Source organism: Cavia porcellus, unplaced genomic scaffold (genome assembly GCF_034190915.1).
Source record: "Cavia porcellus strain 051 isolate PalLab524CR breed Dunkin Hartley unplaced genomic scaffold, mCavPor4.1 scaffold_289, whole genome shotgun sequence".
Taxonomy (NCBI): domain Eukaryota; kingdom Metazoa; phylum Chordata; class Mammalia; order Rodentia; family Caviidae; genus Cavia; species Cavia porcellus.
The window spans coordinates 123756-142014 of NW_026947772.1; the positions used below are offsets into that span (position 1 = coordinate 123756).

An 18259-nucleotide genomic window follows, 5' to 3' on the forward strand; every position below is an offset into this window, starting at 1 on the left:
TAAATTTTTTAAGACTCGAAATTAGACTGCATGACCTATATCAACCTGCAGGCCTCTAGAGGAGTGGATATGGGTCTTCCAGGTTCTGGATGCTCACTTCGTTCCAGGGCGGGAAGGACTTCTCCCACAGCAGGTAGGCTCGCCCTCTGCACTGGGGATTGTGATAGAAGGACATGGAGCATGGAATTCTTTCTTGAGGCTTTATGGTTGACTCAGTGCTAAAGGGTCGGCCTCCCCCCGGAGCATATTCATGCTTGGGTTGCAAGAAAAGAAACTTTCCAGAACTGTTCCAGCCTCAAAAGTCAACCCTACCCAGGAGGGTAGCTGATGATGACTGTGTCACATTCTGCTGCTCACAACTGGGTCACCCACAGAGACCCCTCCCAAGAACAACCCTTTAAAACCCTTTCCCCAAGCCAAACAGTGGCTGTTGTGGTCCACAAGGCAGCCCACTCCCACCCAATAAAGCTTCTTTCTTGTGGCAGGATGTCTGGTCAGGCTTGGCGTGGGTTCTGGTCCTCCAGGTGCCTCCTTTTCCTTCCCTGGGTGCATCTACCCACAGGGAGCATTCATCCTTCCCTGCTCCTCTAGGAATGGCTCTGGCCTGCAGTGCGGGTAGCAGAGAAGAGGGCTGGTCCTCTGAGTCTTTGTGAGTCAGTCTAGCTCTGGCTTCCAGGGGGGCAGTACAGTTGTTACCTCTTCTTTGTCTCCAGGAGACATGTTGAAGTCATTCTTCCTTCTCCTGTTAGCTGCTTTTCCTGTACTAAGTTCAGGCTCACAGGCTTCTTTTCCCATTCCACAAGCTTTGACGTGGCCAGAGCTGGGTCTTTGCAGTGATGGCAGGAAGTAGTTTTGAGCCCCCTCTACACACAAACACACCTGGCGCATGCGCCATGAAGCTTGTCAAAGAGACAAGGGCTACATTTTGCAGAGGAAAATAGGCCTTAACTACTTGGTGCCCTGTTAAGACTGGGAGCGGGGGTGAGCCAGTCATGGGTGTGCTTTCCGAAGTCAGTCCAAGTGTGTTTTGATCAGACAAATTTGTAAGAATTCACACTTGCTATCTACAGCTTTTTATAGTGGACTACGGACTTAACTGTTGCAGCGTGAGCAAGAAGCTTTGAGCTTTAGGTCCTGATGAGGTTTTGGAGTTTGGGACATCATTAATGCTACGCTTATCGCTGTCTAGAGTAAGGGCCTCCAAGAATAGTGGTAACCCCTTGGGCCTTGGGGACAGCACAGGTCCCAGAAACTAGCAAAAGCACAAGGACAGAGTGGCAGAGTGTTGCCAACCATGCAAGTCCAGCAAAGATGCTTCGATAATTCTGTCTGTCCACCTAACCCACTGGAATTATGGAAGTTTGGTGCTCCAAAGACTGGGAGAGAGAATAGACAGCTCACCCAGTCTGATGGGAGAAAGTAGCTGTCCAGAGAACCCCAACTCCAACCAGGCACTGGGACACTATCTAACTGAAGCAGGAAAGAAATGTAGAATTTAAATTTCCTTGAATTTCTAATTTATAAGGCCAAGATAAATTGATTTTGGACTTAAACCTGTAAACTGTATGTTACTTTTTGGATTTAAAAATTTTCCTTGGGAACACTATAATTGAAAAATCTCTATTATGCTCTTCTATCTTTAGAATGCCTTAATATTGTTATTTAATCTCCCTACAGGAAGATTACAACTGAGTAGTGTCCAAAAGACATCCAACAGTATAGTAATTTAGTTAATGTGCTACCTTAACGCATTTCAGAATCTTTGGGAGACTGTTTATACGGCCATCAGCATTTCAAGGAGACACACAGAGAAGTGGGGTTGCACTGGGCAACTTCAGGAGGGCACACTTGGCTGTGCTCTTCCCATGAGGGCAGCTATGCTCCTTGAGATGACAGGCAGGAATGTTAAGCCCAATGAGAAAGAAACAAGTCAGTAGGGGTGGGGACAAGGGTGTTTCTGTATCATGTTGACCTTTTCTTCTGTGTGAAGGGAACTCCACAGGCACACGGATTGTCTCAGCCCCACCCATCCTCACGGGAGGCTGGCTATGCTCTTGTCCGATCTGTGGGTGACTAGATGGGCACCTCTGTCTAACATTAGTTGATATGCAATGAACCTTCCCACTGACATGTTATTGGTAGTGAGGGCAATATTTTGGCTCCTGTCTGCCATACTCAGCTGTCTTAATTTGCAAACATTTCAATAGTCATGTGGAAAAATATTTGGGGGGCTGTCTCAGAGACCTCCATCTCCAATGACCCCTGAGAGGGACTGTGGGACACCCAGGACATGGTGACCACCCCTACTGCTCCTCTGTGGCACACTCTCCCCAGAAACCCCTCAGCCTACCTCCGGGCTGCTCTGGGCCCTGGCTGCAGTTCCCTGGGGCGACTCTTCCTGAGAGGCTTTCCTGGACCAGTCTCTCAGACCTCCCTGGCACACTCTCCCTCTCGCTCTGGCTTTCACAGGCCTCCTTCTCCAGCTCAGAGGTGGGGCAGTTTCGTGTCCACCAGGTCAAGCAAGTGAGCTAGAGAGAGAGAGAAAATACCATTTGGAACCAGTGCATTTGGAGAAAGTCCTGCTGTGGAGGAAGGCCCGATGCAGGGGAGGCTTCAGAGCCACAGCAAAGTGTACGAAGAATCAGGCTGGGGTCAGAGGCCAGGAGGCATATTCAGGTAAAGTGAGAAAGACTGCATGAGGAAATGGGTGGGAGGAGCAGTCTTAAGGGATACTAGGGAGGTAAAATCTGCAGCACGAGGTGATTGATTGAATGAGCTGGGGGTTGGGGGTGGGGGCTCTCTGGATGCTCTTGAGTTCAAGCCATGGATGACCAGAGGATAACAGGGTCCCTCCCAGGGACAGAAGGCTCAGCATAGAAGAAGATTCTGGTGCTTATCAAAAAGGCTGAGAGAAGAGAAAGGGAACATCTACACACATAACTACAAGGTGACGATGAGCGGGTGTATCAGCTTCAAGTGGAGACATCCAGTGAAGAGAAACAAATCTGTGTCCCTCAGGTTGCCCTTTCCTCTCTTTATGTCTGCCCTGCAGACAAAGCACACAAATTCTCCAGCTGATGTGAGTGGCACTGGAGTCAGCCGTGAGCCCTGGGCCCTGAAACATCTCTCTTCCCCAGAGGCCAGGAGTGGGCTCTTCCCCTGGCTAGGCCTTTGTAACAATCATCTCCGCCCCGTCCCAACTTCCAACTTGCAATTGTGTCCAGAGGGGCCAGGGCCAGACATGCCTCTCTGTGAGAGCCTGGGCAGCTTCTTTACTTGTGCACATCTCTCCATAAACCCTGCTTTCTTCTCACACTGTGAGTCAGTAGCATCACACAGACCTTGACTTCATGTCACTAAGAGACAGATGGATGTGGAGTTTGAATCTTGGGAGAGGGATTTGGGCTGGAGATAGAGAACTGAGAGTTGCTTTATACAGAAAGTTGTTGAATTGGCAGCCCCAGGCATTGAGAGCCAGAAGGGTTGTATGCAGATACGGGCTCCTAAGAAAAAATGATGTTTAAGGGGGCAGAAAGAAAAGCCTGCGAAGTCAGAAGAGTGAGCAGAAGAATAGGAAAAGGCAAACAGGAGGAAAATGCATCTTAGAAGTACTAGAAGCGAGGTCTTCCGGTACAACAGGCAGTGGGGAAGGCAGAGGAAGAGACATGACCACTGATTTTTTACCAACCCAAAGTTGTAAGTGACCTCAATGAGGACAATTTCATGGCCTTCTGGGGACAACACCAGAGCACGGTGGGTTGCAAAGTTGACAAGTGGTGGGAATGGAGGCCGCTCTTCACCGAGGTTACAGTTGATGGGAGAAGAAGGAGGTGGCAGTCACCAGAGGACAGGATCAAGGAGAAACCTCAGTGTGAAGCATGACAAGGCAGACGTGGAGACCTTGAGGTCTCAGCAGCAGGAGATCACGTTTGAAGGCAGTGCCTGCAGGCGTGCAAACCTCAAGGTTTGGAAATTCACTGAAGTCTTAGTCCCTGGTACCCCAGGACACAACTGCAGTCAGAGATAGAAACCGTATAAACATAATTAAGATAAATGGGGGAATATGGATGGACGCTAATCCATCATCACTGGTGTCCTTAAAAAAGAGTTTAGGTCTCAGGCAGACACAGCAAAGATCATGTGAAGACACAAAAGGGACTCCTGGACACACCGGGCCTCCTGACGCTTTGGGCTCAGGTTTTCAGCCTCCAGAGTTGAGAGATGCTTAAGCCACAGTTTATGGTCCTCACTTATGGAAGCCCTAGGAAACTAACTCAGACTCTGGGTTGGGGGAAGGAGCTTCCTAAGACTGGGTTTCAACATTCTAAGATGGGTACATCTGTCAGCTCAAGGCAGGCAAGATAGAACTCTTGATCCAGCACACTCTGTTTCTCCTCTGTGTATTTGGTTCTTGACCATTAAATAAACCTCTACTTTTCCCTTTCATGGGCCCCAGGTGAAGACCACCTCTCTCCTGAGTTTGGCCCCTCCCCTTGAGCCTGGTACCCCTGCACCTTCCCTGTGCATATTAATGTTGGGTGCTGGAGTCTGTTCCTCCCTGCCCCAGGACAATTGCTGACAGGAACCATCTGTCTTTGTAAGCCTATCACAGTGCCTGGTACACAGTGTGTACCTCTGAGTAATTTTTAAATTGAATGAGTGTCTTTTCACTTGGAAATTCACATTCCAAAGAGCCCCAGCTCCCAAGGATGTCTATGTGGCAGCAGGAGACACCATCGTTCATGAGGGTAAAGGCCAGTGGTGGATTTGCAGACCCTGAGCGCGTAGGGTGGATGGGTGCTCATCATGAGAGCACCACTTGCCTTTTCCTCAGGGATGGGTGTCGTACAGAGGCTGATGATGACAATGACGATCGCAGTGAGCCCACAGAGAAGCAGGGCAAAGTACAGATAGTGGAAGTCCTTCAGCATGGCTGGCCTCCGGTCCACCTCACCACAAGCTGGGGCTGGGTAAGAGAACTCGAGGATCATGCGCAGAAGGCCCACTCCCAGGCCAAACATGAGGCCCCAAAAGGCTCCCTACGGAGAGAGGGTGACATGGGTAGGGGTGAGATTGGAGGGAGGGGACACCAGGAAGCTAAAACCTGCTCTCCCCAAAGCTCCCTCCACTGACTGATTACAGTGTTGGCCAAGTCCTTCTTGGTGAGTTTCCTGGCAATATTGAGGCTTTGTCTTAACTGAAAACACCAACAAAGCAGGGCGTTAAAAAGGCTATCAGCTTCAGAGGTGGCCTAGAATGTGAATCTGGCTCCTTTCTAAATGGCTCTGAGCCAATGGCTAGGCCTTACTAGGTCGGAAATTTCTTGCGTGCAAGGAAAAAGAAGTTCATTAGTACTACGTGATAGTTGTATCATATTCAAATAGAATGGACTGTTTTTGTGATAAGAATACCTGGATCCCCTTCAAAGCTGTTTGTTATGTTAAGTCAGAATTTGGATTTATCATAACAAAGAAAATCTCTGGCACTTCACATTTATTATAGTTGCATTGTCTCTACACTACCCTTCCCTAATAGGTATAGATGACCTGTATTTAGAAAATGAGCTATTAATTCTGACTTCAACAGTCTAAAATGAGCAGAACCATGCAGGAGAAACTGGGCCCTGCAAACAGGAGACACCTCACATACTCAGATTAGATTCTGCAAACATGACACATCACCTACCCAGGCTGTCCAGGGGGAATCTCTAAGATCCCCTCCGCAATGACCTTGACATCGGTCTTGCGAATTTTCACATCAGTCCAGAGACTACTTTGATGTCCCAAGGTACAGCCAGCAGATTGGGGCTGTCTTCCCTAGTCTATCCTGAGAAACAAGAAAGCCTCTGGTCTTCTAGCTTCCTCCAAGGCTTCTGTCAGTTTCAGGGCAGTTGTGTGAATGGTGCATGTGGGGCCAACCCCTGTGAGAGTTCACACTTCATCATCAGCTCATTCTGGTTTTTTTTTTTTTTTTGGTGTTGTTGTTGTTGTGTTTGGTGTGGGTGTCGAACAACATTCTCATTCTATTATTTGATTTATATATAGACCACTACAGAGTCAGAGGCCTCTGGTCTGTCCTGCACTTTCACATGAATGCTCCTCTTGTGTGGAACAATCTCCTCCTCCCATTAGCCCTGCAGGTCTCAGCTCAGATGCCATTTCCTCCAGGAAGCCTTCCCTGACCTCACTCCAGGAAACTCATAAGTTAGAATTTGTGCATTTCAATCTCTCAGTAGCCCTTTTGCTTTATCGTTATTGGTTACTTAATCATCTCTCGATTCTGAGGGCCCAGCCATGACAGACCTATGTGAATGTTGTAAACCACTGTACCCCCCGAGTGGCCATAATCCCATTGCTCAGTGTTTTCTGTGTGAGTGAATGAATCCAGGCCTGACTCTAGGGTCAGGAGGATGGAATCCTAGAGCGGGCTGTGGATTTGCTCCCACAGATGGAGACCAGGTGAGGGACAGAGCAGGACTCCAGAACCTTAGTTGGGGGCAAGAGATGGAAAGGCTTCACTCACAGGCTCTGTGACTCTCCTGCAGAAGATGGCCAGCAGGAAGAGGGCAGTGACGGGCGGTGCCAGGTAGCTAGTGACAGACTGGATGTAGTCGAAGAGCTGCCCGCTGCTGGAGCTCTGGATGATGGGGATCCAGAGGATGCTGACGACCACCAGGAACACCACAAACACCCTGCAGGAGAGCACAGGTGCTGGGGGGTGTGGCGTGGCACACGGCACAGGGTCTCCTGAAGGTGATGCGTGGGAACCAGAAGGGACAAGAGAGGCCTCTGGGTCACAAGCAAGAAAGTCATAATCCCAAATACTATGGTGCAGGCGCAGAAGTTCCGACTGTCAACACTCCAGAAATCAGAATTTCTGAATGTGAGACAGTCAGAATTCTACAGACTTAGACTTGTTATGTGCATACCGGACTCTTGGCGATCATGCCGTCCACCCTAACCCACAGCTTCACTGCACCCGACCTAGGGAAAGGCCTTCAGCCTTGCTTGGGGATATATTTCCTCCTCTGACCTCCAGGCTGTTGAAGGACACAGCCCCTTTATGGTCCCAGTCCTGGGACTTCTCCCTTCCCCAGGCTCCTTCAGCTCAGACCTTTCCTACCTTCTCGCTCGATCCACTTAAACTGATCCTTACTCGGGCTTAAATCACCAAAGGGCTCTGGAGGTGTGAATTTGGAGATGCACAATTTGTTTTGAAACATTTTTTTTTTCTTGGACGTGCTGGATGCAATAATACATGTTGCCAGGAGATGGCGACCGAATCCCATTGATTGCTGATACACGTGCCTAAATCTATGCACACTTGTCCTCACTTCTTTTCCCCTATTTTTCCTCTCTCAGGCTCCAAGAAAGCAGCAATTACCCACGTGTCTCAACTTCCTCTTGTCCTACTCTAAGATCTCAGGGGCTCGCTGCTCGTGGCTAGGGCTGGGCTGCAGAGATTAACAGGCAGCAGAAGGCACCAGATGATAGGAATGGCAAATGCAGAGGCAGGGAGACTCCAAGAGCAAACTGACTGAGCTCAGTTCCTACCCGTCAAAACAAGAGTGCATAGCCTTAGTTAGAGGCCTGAGTAGGGAGCCTTAAACTATGAGGCAGAGATCCTACAAAGACCTTCGTAGCTCTACACAGACTCTAAATTCCCAGCCTATGGAGAACAAGACAAATTAACTGCTCAGTTATGATTTTAAAAGAGTAACTAATACCTACAAGGTACAGTTCAAGTTTTATCATGCAACATTCAAGGCTCTGCATCATTTGGAGACAACTTCGCTGTGACCATCTCTCTTGAGGCAGGTGCCGTGCTAATGCTGTGTAACATGCCCATTTCTGCCCTGCTCATCAGAATATGAACCTCCCCCGGTTCTCCTGGTTCCTAGCACAAGGATGTGGCCCGAGGTGTGTATCTGGAGTGAGCCTGAGTGATTGGATTAAACACCGCCATTATCCTGGGGTGGCAGGAAGAGTTGACCCAAAAGGCCCCAGGGTGAGTTTCTTTCCTCTGACTCACATTCTCCACCTCTCACTTCTCAAGTGCTCTGTCATCTCTCAATCACCCCACTGATGCAGTGCAAGGCAGAGTGCAAAGCCGGGCAAGAGTGCCTTCTCCCTGTTATTCTGCAGGGGAGGAGTGTTCTGGAGGCAGAGCGCGGCTGAGGTCATGCAGTGCCCTGGGTGCTGCTTCAGGCCCAACCCCAGCCCCTCTCCTGGGCAACCCAGGGCGGGCAGAGGGGAAAGCAGAGGGGAGCCCCCGCCCCCGGGAGATGCAAGGCCTGGCGCACACACCTGCCCACCACCATCAGCTCCTGCTCTGTGGCCCTCCTGCGGAAACGCTGCCACACGTCGATGGCGAACAGGGTGCTGCTGCTGTTGAAGATGGAGGTGAGGGAGCTCATGAGGGCCGCCATGATCACCGCGATCATCAGGCCCCGCAGACCTGGGAAGAGATGAGGTGTGTTATGGCTGATACGTTGTGCCAACTTGAGAAGCTTAGAAGGGTCTTTATTTTGTAAACATCCTCATCGTGTGCAAGAGGAGGACAAGGAAATTCTGTGACTCACAGTGCTACACCTGCCCTGGGTGGGGTGCCCTGCGTAGAATATGAGGAAGGAACACAGTCTTTGTCTTCCTCCTGTCTTCTCTTGCTGCTTTGCTGTCTAGTGCCACCCTGAAGTGCTGCCCCTGTGCCTTGCCACCCTGCCTTGGAGCCAGCTGGTTACAGACTCTTAAAATCCACCAACTGTGAGCTAAATAAACTTTTCCTTCCCCAATTTTGGGTGTCAGGTATTTTGTCCCCGCAATGAGAGCAAAGTAAGCAACACAAGATATGAGAGACAGCAGGTCTTAAAGACCAGCTCCGCCTGGGCGGGGCTGCTGCTGCAGAGCCAGGACTTTGGGCTGGGCTGGTGGGGAAACGGTTCCTTTCTAGTACAGACAAGGAATCAGGAGCCTGTAAAGCTCCTGGCCAGTTTCTGGCCGTGTTTTGCCTCTCCCTTGCCTTGTGGCCTTGGACAGCTCACAGCCCTGCCAAGGCCTCAGTGTCCTCATCTGCACCATGAGTGTAGGATACTGAGTGATCTGTGAGGGTTCCTGCAGTTTTGAAAACGAAGTCTGTCTTCACAGCAAGTGACCATCAGCGGAGTCTTGGAGCTGAGGAGGGAGGCTGTGGCTAGTGCCTTTTAAAAATTTTTCTTCTTTTGTATTCTCTTTCTCCGCCCCACCCCCACCCCAATCTATCTCTCTCATACTGGGAATGAAACTCAGGACCTTGTGCTTGCTAGACAAGCGTGGTGCCACTGAGTTATATCCCTGGTCCTTGTGTCTCTTTCTCATTTTTCAGGGTTTTGTTCCACCGCTTTGCAATGTCCGGCTAAAGTCCTACAAGGAAGCAGAAGCTTGGGGCTGTTTCCTGGCTGTACAAATAACCCGCTACATGGATGATCTTTGGATGCATTTCATGCATGTTCTGGGCCTGCTTTTCACCTGGACAGATGCCTTCCTGCCCCGGTCCCGCTTCAGCCTCTTTACCACAAAGTCCATGTATCTAACCACATCCTGAGTGTCACGCTGGAAGCTTCACAGAGATCTTGGACTCAGGTTCTAGACACAAGTGCTCACCTTCCTATGGCCTTCTGCCTCCCTCTCGGTTACTAAAGCCTCCCGGCTCCCAGCAGAACCCTGGACCCTAGGCCCCTTCCTTGGCTCTCCTCTCTCCCCATCCTTCTTCGGTCTCACTTCAGAGACTGGTCTGTCTAGCTTGGCCTCCCACCATCTCCACTGTGTCCTTGATTTACTTCTCATTTTACCATAAGGAGGGAATGGGCCCACTCATCTGTTGCCTTTCATCTCCTCAATCTTAATAGTGTTGTAAACCTGCCTTCTAAGGTGGAGGCCCGGGAGCCTGCTTTGACTCGTCTGCCCCCTGAAATACAGTAAACCCAATCCTGCTAACAGCTTCACACACATCTTTAAATACCCTGTCTCCATCTCTAAGGTCAATCCCTTGGTGAAACCACCAGTGCCACGCCCCTGGCCACCTGCAGACATCTCCCTGATGTACCCCTGTCCTGCCAGAGCCTGTACCCTTGCTAAGTCCTCCATCAGAGTGGTTCTTCTGAAGCACAAATCCACCGTCTTGCTCTGGCCTCCACCCTCAGTGCCCTCTACTGTCCCCAGAGAGAAGAATCCATTGCAGAACAAGGCTGGGCCGTGGCACCCTCTCAGGAAGGTCATCTTCATTGCTCCTTGCCACTGCGTTTACACTGGGTTCCTCTCATTCGGCTGTCACTCCTGGGTGTTGGCACTCACAATGCCTCCTGCTTAGAACATGTTCTATGCCCTCTGGCTCTGTGTGAAATGCTCTTTGTGCCTCTGCTCTGCTTTTTTCCTGTGCTGTGCCCTTACTTCCAAGTTACCTTTCACTGTAAGGTACCTTACTGAGCACAGGTACCTTAGACACTGTGTGAAGTCTGAGGGCTTGGACCTGCCTCTTCCCTCCACATCTTCAACACCAGGCAAAAACAGACACCTTACAAAGGCTTGGGAAAGTGTGATTGTGTGTGTGTGTGTGTAACATGCAGGGTACAGAAACTCTTCCCTCTTCCCTTCCATCCGTAGCACAATTCCTCATCAGAGGGGTCCAGGTGGGAGTAGACAGTGGAGTGTGCAAGATGGGACTCACCTATGGGCATGAGAGCCATGACCAGCTTGGGATAGGCGATGTTGGAACATCCCACGCGGGCCCCACACACTCTTTGGCAGACATCAGGATCCACACAGCCCACCTCATCTGCAGAAGACAGCGCAGTAGTTGGAGTTATGATCCTGTCCCTCTCAGGATGGCCCAATATTTGCTTTCTGGCACTACAGGAAAATTTTCACCGGAAATTCTGACCTTGTCTAAAAGGTCAATGGGCAAGTAGTTTGGCTCTTTGGTGAATTTCTTGTCTGTGATGCATACTGCTCTGCAACATGGGATAAATTCCTTTGAGTTTTATGACATACATTGATAAAAGTAAATATTCTTGGAAGGGGTCAAGAATGCCTTGCTTTTTTTTAAGAGGAAGGAAGATTTTGAAATAACATTGAATTTACTCTGTTGAAATACTTATTTAATGGCTTTTAAGTTCTAAATGCTTGGAATGAGATCTTCATAGAAAAAGCTTGCTTCCCTGGTCCACCCTGCCCAGGAACACCTTCTCTGGAAACCCCTCCCAAGTCCTGACTCCCCAGGCCCAGAGAGAAGGCTCACTCTCACCTGGGTACAGGGCCCTGCTGATCATGCCAGGCATGACGATGAAGAACATGGGGAGGATTTTCAGGTAGCCCCCCAGCACTGAGCCTCCTTTGGCATGGGACAGATTCTTGGCAGACAGAGACCTCTGCACAATGACCTGGAATGGCAGAAGCAATGGAGTGATGTTGATCCAGGTCCAGGGAAGGAGCTCAGCTCAGCCACTGGTGAGCCCTGACCTTGGTCTCTGACTGTCCCCCTACTCCAGTCTCAAAATTAAGCTCACTTTTTATGCATCCAAATGCCTACTTTGTCTGCAGGAAGCCACCCCACTTCCTGGTGGGCCAGGCCACGTCTGTTGGTCACCGTACCTGATCTGTGCACCAACACCAGGTAGCCAGTACTGTGAGCCCAAAAATGAGCCCTGGCCAGGGAATGTCCCCGCTCACGGGGTCACGAAGCATGTGGAAGGCATCTGGCCGTGGGAGGTGACAAGTGGTGTTGGGGACTGTGACATTAGGAAGGGCCTGGCTGTAGAGCTGCTGCAGGCCTGGGTACCAGCCTACCTTCTGAAAGCCTGTGGGAAGAGATGCAGTGAGAGAACATCCCTGGGACCCACCCAGCCTGTGTGCCCAGCCCCACGTGGGGCTCTAGGTTGGAGCCCACCTGAAGATTGGGGATAGGAAGGGAGATGGGGTTCAGGCTCAAGACTTTTGGTTTGAAGTAGGGAGAATTCTGCGTTTTGGAAGCCCTGACTTGGAGACAGGGCGTGACTCTATGATCAGGAAAGTTCCAGGTAAGCCATTGAGGTGCCAAAAATAAATCAGAGGAAGAATTTAAAGCTGATGGTGAGTGACTTTAGGTCTCTTCCTTACCTAGAAACATGAGGACCAGGGCTCCCCCTACCATGATCACTGTCTGCAGAGCATCTGTGTAGATCACGGCCGTGAGGCCCCCTGGTGATCCAAAGAGAGGGCACATCAATCAGCACCAACATCGGTCCTGCTCTGGGTGCCCACCTGTGTCTGGTTACACTGAGCAGGCCAGGGAAGACACAGTGGCTTCTTAGCAGTGGCTCTGGTCACCTGCATTTCTCTATATCTAGCACTTCCAAGCACCCCACTCAGAAGGACAGAGCCTGGCCACACTTCAGTGTGTTCATGTGGCTCTTCCTGTCTCTGGCAGTATCTTGCCACAGCCATCATGCCATGGCTTTTGGTTTCTGTCATCAGTGACCCAAATCCTGTCCTTTGCTTATGCTGTTAGCTCAACCAGGGATGCTTGATTCTTTCTCCTCCCAACTGGTGTCTATCCAAATGCCCCCAGCTTTCAAGGCTAACATAGTCCTAAGTAAGTCTGTTTGTCCCATGCTGGTGACCCAAGGTGCCCGTCCTGTGTGACACCTTTTGGAGGAAACAGTGTGGGCCTGTCTGCATTTGCTGGGGCAGCTCACCATAACTCTGGCCCAGACAACAGCTTCCTAATCTCTCCGTGGGGCAGGTGGTCTTTTCTAGTGCCTCTTCACATCTCTCCTGGTCTCAGTCTGGTATGGATTCCCCATTTCTGCCCCTTTCCTCTCCCTTTTCCTGTACCACTGTGTCCCACAGTTTGTTCCCTGGTTTTTTGATTTCCTGTATCATTGCCTTGGCCCCAGTTGACTGTCTTTCTCTTCTCTATCTCTCTCTCAGGACAGATCTTCTCTGTCCCACTCAGGTTGTCCATCTTTCAATCTTTCTCTCTGTCTACCAGTCAGAAGCTTCCCTCTCTAGCTTTTTCTGATGTTCAGGTTCGGCCCTACCTGTGATGGTGTAGATAGCTGTCACCACGAGCAGGATCCCTGTGGAGAGGTAGAGGTTCCAGCCCAAAGCCATCTGGATGAAGAGGGCTCCAGAGAAGATGTCAGTCTGCAAGCAGACCGGACCCATTAAGCTCTTTTAACTAACACTGAGTGAATAGTTGCTGATGAAGAACCAACTAATATAAAGATAAATGAGCATGAACTCTAGATTGTGATCTTTGTTTTTTTAAGAAGAGCTGTCATGCACTTAAAACATTTATCGTTCTTCTCTGATTGTCCCAGTGCCAAAGGGAGCACACAATGAAAGTGAGTGGATGTAGCCTCCTCTTCTTTTATCCTTCCTTCTCTCTCCAGCCATCCATCTACCCCTCTTCCTCCCTTCCACCTTTCCTTTATCATCCTTTCCTCCCTCCCTTCCATCTTCCCATTCACCCATCCATCCAAACTGTGAATGTGAGCTGCCTGTCAGCCTCAAGCCCGTGGCAATACACAGAGACAAGCAGACCCCTTGGAGTGATACCCACCGATATCTTGGTGAAGATGTAGAGGATGAGAGACAGGACAGACATATACACCTGGATCCTTTCACCCCCAAATCGCTTCTTGAGGTACTGTGGCGTAGTGACCACACCAGCTGCAATGTACACAGGGACAAAGATCCAACCAAGGGCCACAAGCAGGAAGGTTGCCTGAGAAAATAAGAAGAAGGTAATGAGATTTCAGACAACGTCAGAGAGAAGCCTCCTACAGCTATTGAGTACTGTGCGAGATCCTTCAGTAGGAAAGGGAGGGACCCAGGACCCACCCACTCTTGTTTTCCTCATCTGTGTGATGAGTTACCATTCACCAGGAAGCCTCCCAAATTCCTCTAAGGATTATCTCAACACTAAGGTTGGGGAGGGGGTGAGCTCTGACCCCCATTGTCCTGGAGCAGCCATGAGAGTTTCCTTACGTTCCACTCAAAGCCACCCACAGCGAGGCCCCCAGCAGCCCCTGTGCCAGCCAGGCCGATGAACAAGCCACTGCCCACATTGCTGGACATCAGAGATGCTCCAATCTGCAAGGCACAAGTAGGATCAAAGGTCAGAGGTCAAGGTTAATCTCAATTGATCTGGGGTCAGGACCACTAGCATGGGAGACGGCATGGAGTTGACATTTATTTGACACTGCACTGAGCACTTTATATGCCCTAATGCATTTAACCTCCACAAATGGCCAGAAGGAGGAGCCTTCCAAATTTATACAGGAAAGAACTGATGTTAGGACAAATGAAGCCACAGACTCCAGTCCACCGAGTGAAGAAGTGGCAAAGTGAGCACAGGGCCAGCAGGGGGAATCAACCTCAGACCCTCCAGGCAGAAGACCCTCCAGGCAGAAGAAGAAGAAGGAGGTGGGCAGGCAGCTTTCATAGGGCAGATTCCATGGCAAGACTGGGCAGAGGAGGGACCCAGAGGCTGAGCACATGTCAGGCCGGCCTCTGAGTTGCCTATTCTTCTTCAGAGGGGAGGCCAAGTCATGTAAGGTTAAAGAAGGGAAGATAATGGTAATTATGGTGACAAGGATCACAGCAGACAGCACTTACACAGTATTGCCCAGCACTGGACATACAAGCTCAGTTAATCCTCATAACAACCCGATAAAGGCAGGTACTGTCATTGCTGTGTTAGCTGGTGAGAAGCCACAGATCATTGGAGGTGACCCTTGGAGAGAATCCTCTTTTCTTCTTACTCCCTAGCCATGGGATGAGGGGAAAGGTGGAAAGAAATATTCCTTTTTTCACAAGTTAATCATCTTAGGTATTTGTAGCCGTAGCAGAAAACTATCACAGTTTTCCACATATTACTTCTGAGCAAACCGAGGCCTTGATAAGAAACTTTTCCACGTGACCAAGTGAAGATTAAAGTCTTGGCTGTCTGGCTCCCATAACCACTGTGCAAAGCCCCTGCTAAGAAGTTACTCCATGTTGGTGCTTATTATTAGATGGAATCCAGCACTGAGAGGGAGGAGGGGGCAGAGGTGGGGCTCTGAGGCTGGGGAGGCCTTGGGGCAGGCCTGGGTGCTCAGCTTTGTACCGTGTGTCTCCTCGGTAGAATCATTTCCTCTCACACAGCCTCACCTGCAGCATCTAAGAACCTGGGTGCATTCTTTCCCAGTGTGCATTCTTCCAGGGTGTAGGGAGGGGCTGGCTGTAAGAAGTCTGAAGGCTGAGGCATTCAGACGGGAAGTGGCAGGGCATGCAAAGGTGTGGAAGCGAGGGACCTTACCTTGCTGAGTCCCTTGTGCTGCTCACACACACACGTGCACACACACATATGTGCACACGCACGCACACACATTCACACATATACACTCACATGCACTCCCTTGCTTGCATCTGCACACTCACATACACATGTTCACACATGCACATGTACTCACACAGGAAAACCCACATGTATACACATACACTCATGTATACTTGCTCTCACATATGCACTTATACACCTAACTTGCATTCACACACATTCCATATAGGTACATATGCTTACACATGTGCACACTCACATACATACATTCGCATGCACATACCTACATATACTTACACATATTCTCTTACACACACATGCAGACATTTGCATGCATTTATACTCTCACTCTCTGGTGGCCCGACGGTGATGGTAGGGATGGACTGGAGCCTTGGGCCAGAAGAGAGAGTGCATGGTCCCTGCTGCGGGAGAGAAGGTTCTCCTAGGAAGGAGGCATGCCCATCTCACCCTCCCCGGGACGCCCCGCTCCTAATCCAGGAGATGTGGAAGGTAAGAAGAAGAGGAGCACGCAGGCCTCTCTGAGCAGGGATGGCTGCTATTCTTCTGCTGACAGCCTTGCTGGGACACTCTGCAGGGGCACAGCGTCAGCACAGGCAAGAAAGACCCCTGGGCACGCTGCTGCAGTAGTGCTGAACTGAGCATGGAGTTAATTATTTCAGGCATCTGGGGTTGGAACTGCACCCAACCTGGCTCAGGTTAGATTAAGCTTCAGGTGTCGGAGGCACAGTTCACAACTGGTCACCCAAAGGTGGCAGCAGCACACTGCACTTACTGTGTGGGGCTCATGGGTCCCTGGGAGCCCTGCTGAGACAGCTCCTGCTGGAAGCCTGGCTTTCTTCAGGCCCACTTGGGCCGACACTCTGCCCTCTGCAGGCTGGAGCTTGGGCAGCAGGGCCTAGGCTTTCTTCTGAGCCGGACAGAACAGCCTGTCCTGATGAGCTTTGTACTTGGTGCCTACGTGGGTTCCAGGACTGCCCTTTGGGAGTCCCTGGCTAAGCAGAGCTGTTTCCATGGGTTTAGTTCTCTAGAGTATGTGCTGGAGGGAGTGTGTGAGAGCGGGGTCGTGACTATGAGTGTGTGAGCATGAGAGTAAGAAGCACGAGGTTGACTGTGACTGTAAGAGGACATGCGAGAATGAGTGTGAGAAAATGTGTAAGACTGCATGGGAGTGTGTGTGAGGGTGCGATTGTGCGAGTGTGTGAGTGGGAAAGTGTGTAAGTGTGCAAGTGTGTGTGTATGTGGGCCTATAGGAATGTGTATGGGTGCCTGAGTGTGTATGAGTGAATGTGAGGCTGGCAGACCTGGGTGTGCACACAGCCTGAGTGTGCACACAGCTTCATTTCCCACCAGAATTGATGAGTCCACTACTAGTTTTCCAAACAGGGCTCATCTCCTTCCATCCTATTGAGTTTCAAGGACCAGTAGAAATGTGGGGTGGTCTGATGGGCTAGAACAGGGGGAACACTTGAGGGATTAGTTTCATGTGGAGTCAGGGACTGTGCTCCTCAATCTCCTCACTTGACTATTTATTCAATGGCTCCTTCCCAAGGAGCTTACCCCGCAAAAATGCAGCCTACTGCCCAGTGCAGGGGCAACCTTGAAGCTCTCAAGAGACCCTGAGGGTTTTGTCTAGCCCAGCTTTAATCATGTTGCTCATGAGTCCGTCTGTCCACTCAGCTCTGAGCTACTCTAGGGTAGGGACACTCTAGCTCTATTTCTGTGAGTCTAGAACAAGCCTAGGACCCACACTCAGAAGGTTCTAGTGGGGCTTGTCAAACTGTGTTATTAAGGCCACTTGGAGTGTGGGGTAGATTAGGGTGACAGAGGAGTCTAGAATTGGGAACCCCAATGGGAGGCTGGTACCTTGGCTCAGGCAAGAGAAGATGACAGGGGGATGTGGGTTGGGGGATGTGTGAGGGCACTCACCGGCCACCAACTCATGGACCTGCCTGCCAGGAAATAACCACCAATGGTCCCTCGGTTTGCACGGATTGATGCCTGGAAAGGAAATGGTAAACATAAACACTTCTCAAGGTTTTCTCCAGTCTCTGCCCTCACCCCAGATTTTCTGTCCCTGGGTGCAGGCACTATGGGAACACAGAGACTAACAACCCAGGCAGGACGGAGCAGCCTGACTACTTCACCATTTTTAAATTATAGGTCCTTGGGAGTGGGAGAGTTACTTCATCTTTGCGATTCTCAGCAGTCCCTGAGGGCTGAGGTGAAGAGCAAAGGAGGTAAGGATGGCCAGAGTCTTTGTGAATGGCGAGTGCTGTGCAAGGGTACCAGCTGGCTGCTAGCATGTCCTTATCCTTTCCTCCGCTGTACTGGCTCTCAGAGGCTCCTGTGGTATGTGGGCTTCAGGTGCATAGTGGCTCCCTCTCCTGAGCTGGCCTTTCTCCTCCTCCTGGCTGGGTTCCTACACTGCAGACAGTGGCTGTTCTGACCAGTTTGATTTGGAGGATGGCTCTATGGCTCTATGGGCTCTAGGCAGGATTGGTGGAGCTGCTTAGGATCTTCACTTAGCCTGGTTTCTTATCAGGCACACTACTGAGCTCTCTCCAGGACCCTGGAAATAGCAGTAGGTGGTCAATACTTGGCTTCTTAGGTTTGTGCTCTCAAAAATGAAAGATTTGAGGAACACAAGAGATTTCTCAGTACATGGATCAGGGCTGGCCCTGATCAGCGAAAGGGGAACTCTCAGAAGTTATACTGGTAGGGAGGGCAATAGGTCCCTGCCTGGCTCTGAGATAGGAGAAATCCTTGAGTTCCAGGAAAGTAAAGGAGAAAGTAATTAGGGAGTGCTAACTCTTGTAGGGCCTGATGTTTGTTAAGCTTGTGCTTGAACTTTCCTGGCTTACCTCTGATGCCCTTGGAGGCCAGGGAAATTCATTTCGCAGAG

The 18259-nt window shown here is 50.3% G+C and overlaps 1 protein-coding gene across 23 annotated transcripts in view; it reads right to left on the reverse strand.

Annotated features, from left to right (window-relative positions):
- Positions 1-18259, reverse strand: part of LOC100733913 (sodium/glucose cotransporter 4) — an 88611-nt gene that overhangs the window by 20488 nt on the left and 49864 nt on the right. For 17 of the 23 annotated variants that reach the window (XR_010046146.1, XR_010046145.1, XM_063244569.1 and 14 more), the window contains 12 exons: positions 17284-17355; positions 14004-14108; positions 13576-13740; positions 13052-13157; positions 12129-12209; positions 11625-11830; positions 11278-11413; positions 10702-10809; positions 8307-8457; positions 6523-6691; positions 4824-5039; positions 2351-2528 (listed from right to left, as the gene is read on the reverse strand). Coding sequence is in view for 19 of the 23 variants with exons in the window: in XM_063244569.1 (XP_063100639.1) it covers positions 2351-2528; positions 4824-5039; positions 6523-6691; positions 8307-8457; positions 10702-10809; positions 11278-11413; positions 11625-11830; positions 12129-12209; positions 13052-13157; positions 13576-13740; positions 14004-14108; positions 17284-17355 (1693 nt within the window). In the remaining 4 variants the exon portion in view is untranslated. Of the gene's footprint in view, positions 1-186; positions 880-2350; positions 2529-3688; positions 4012-4823; positions 5040-6522; positions 6692-8306; positions 8458-10701; positions 10810-11277; positions 11414-11624; positions 11831-12128; positions 12210-13051; positions 13158-13575; positions 13741-14003; positions 14109-14633; positions 14783-15633; positions 17356-18259 lie in introns of those variants that run through there. The other 6 variants (XR_010046147.1, XM_063244573.1, XM_063244570.1 and 3 more) reach the window with 6 other exon arrangements.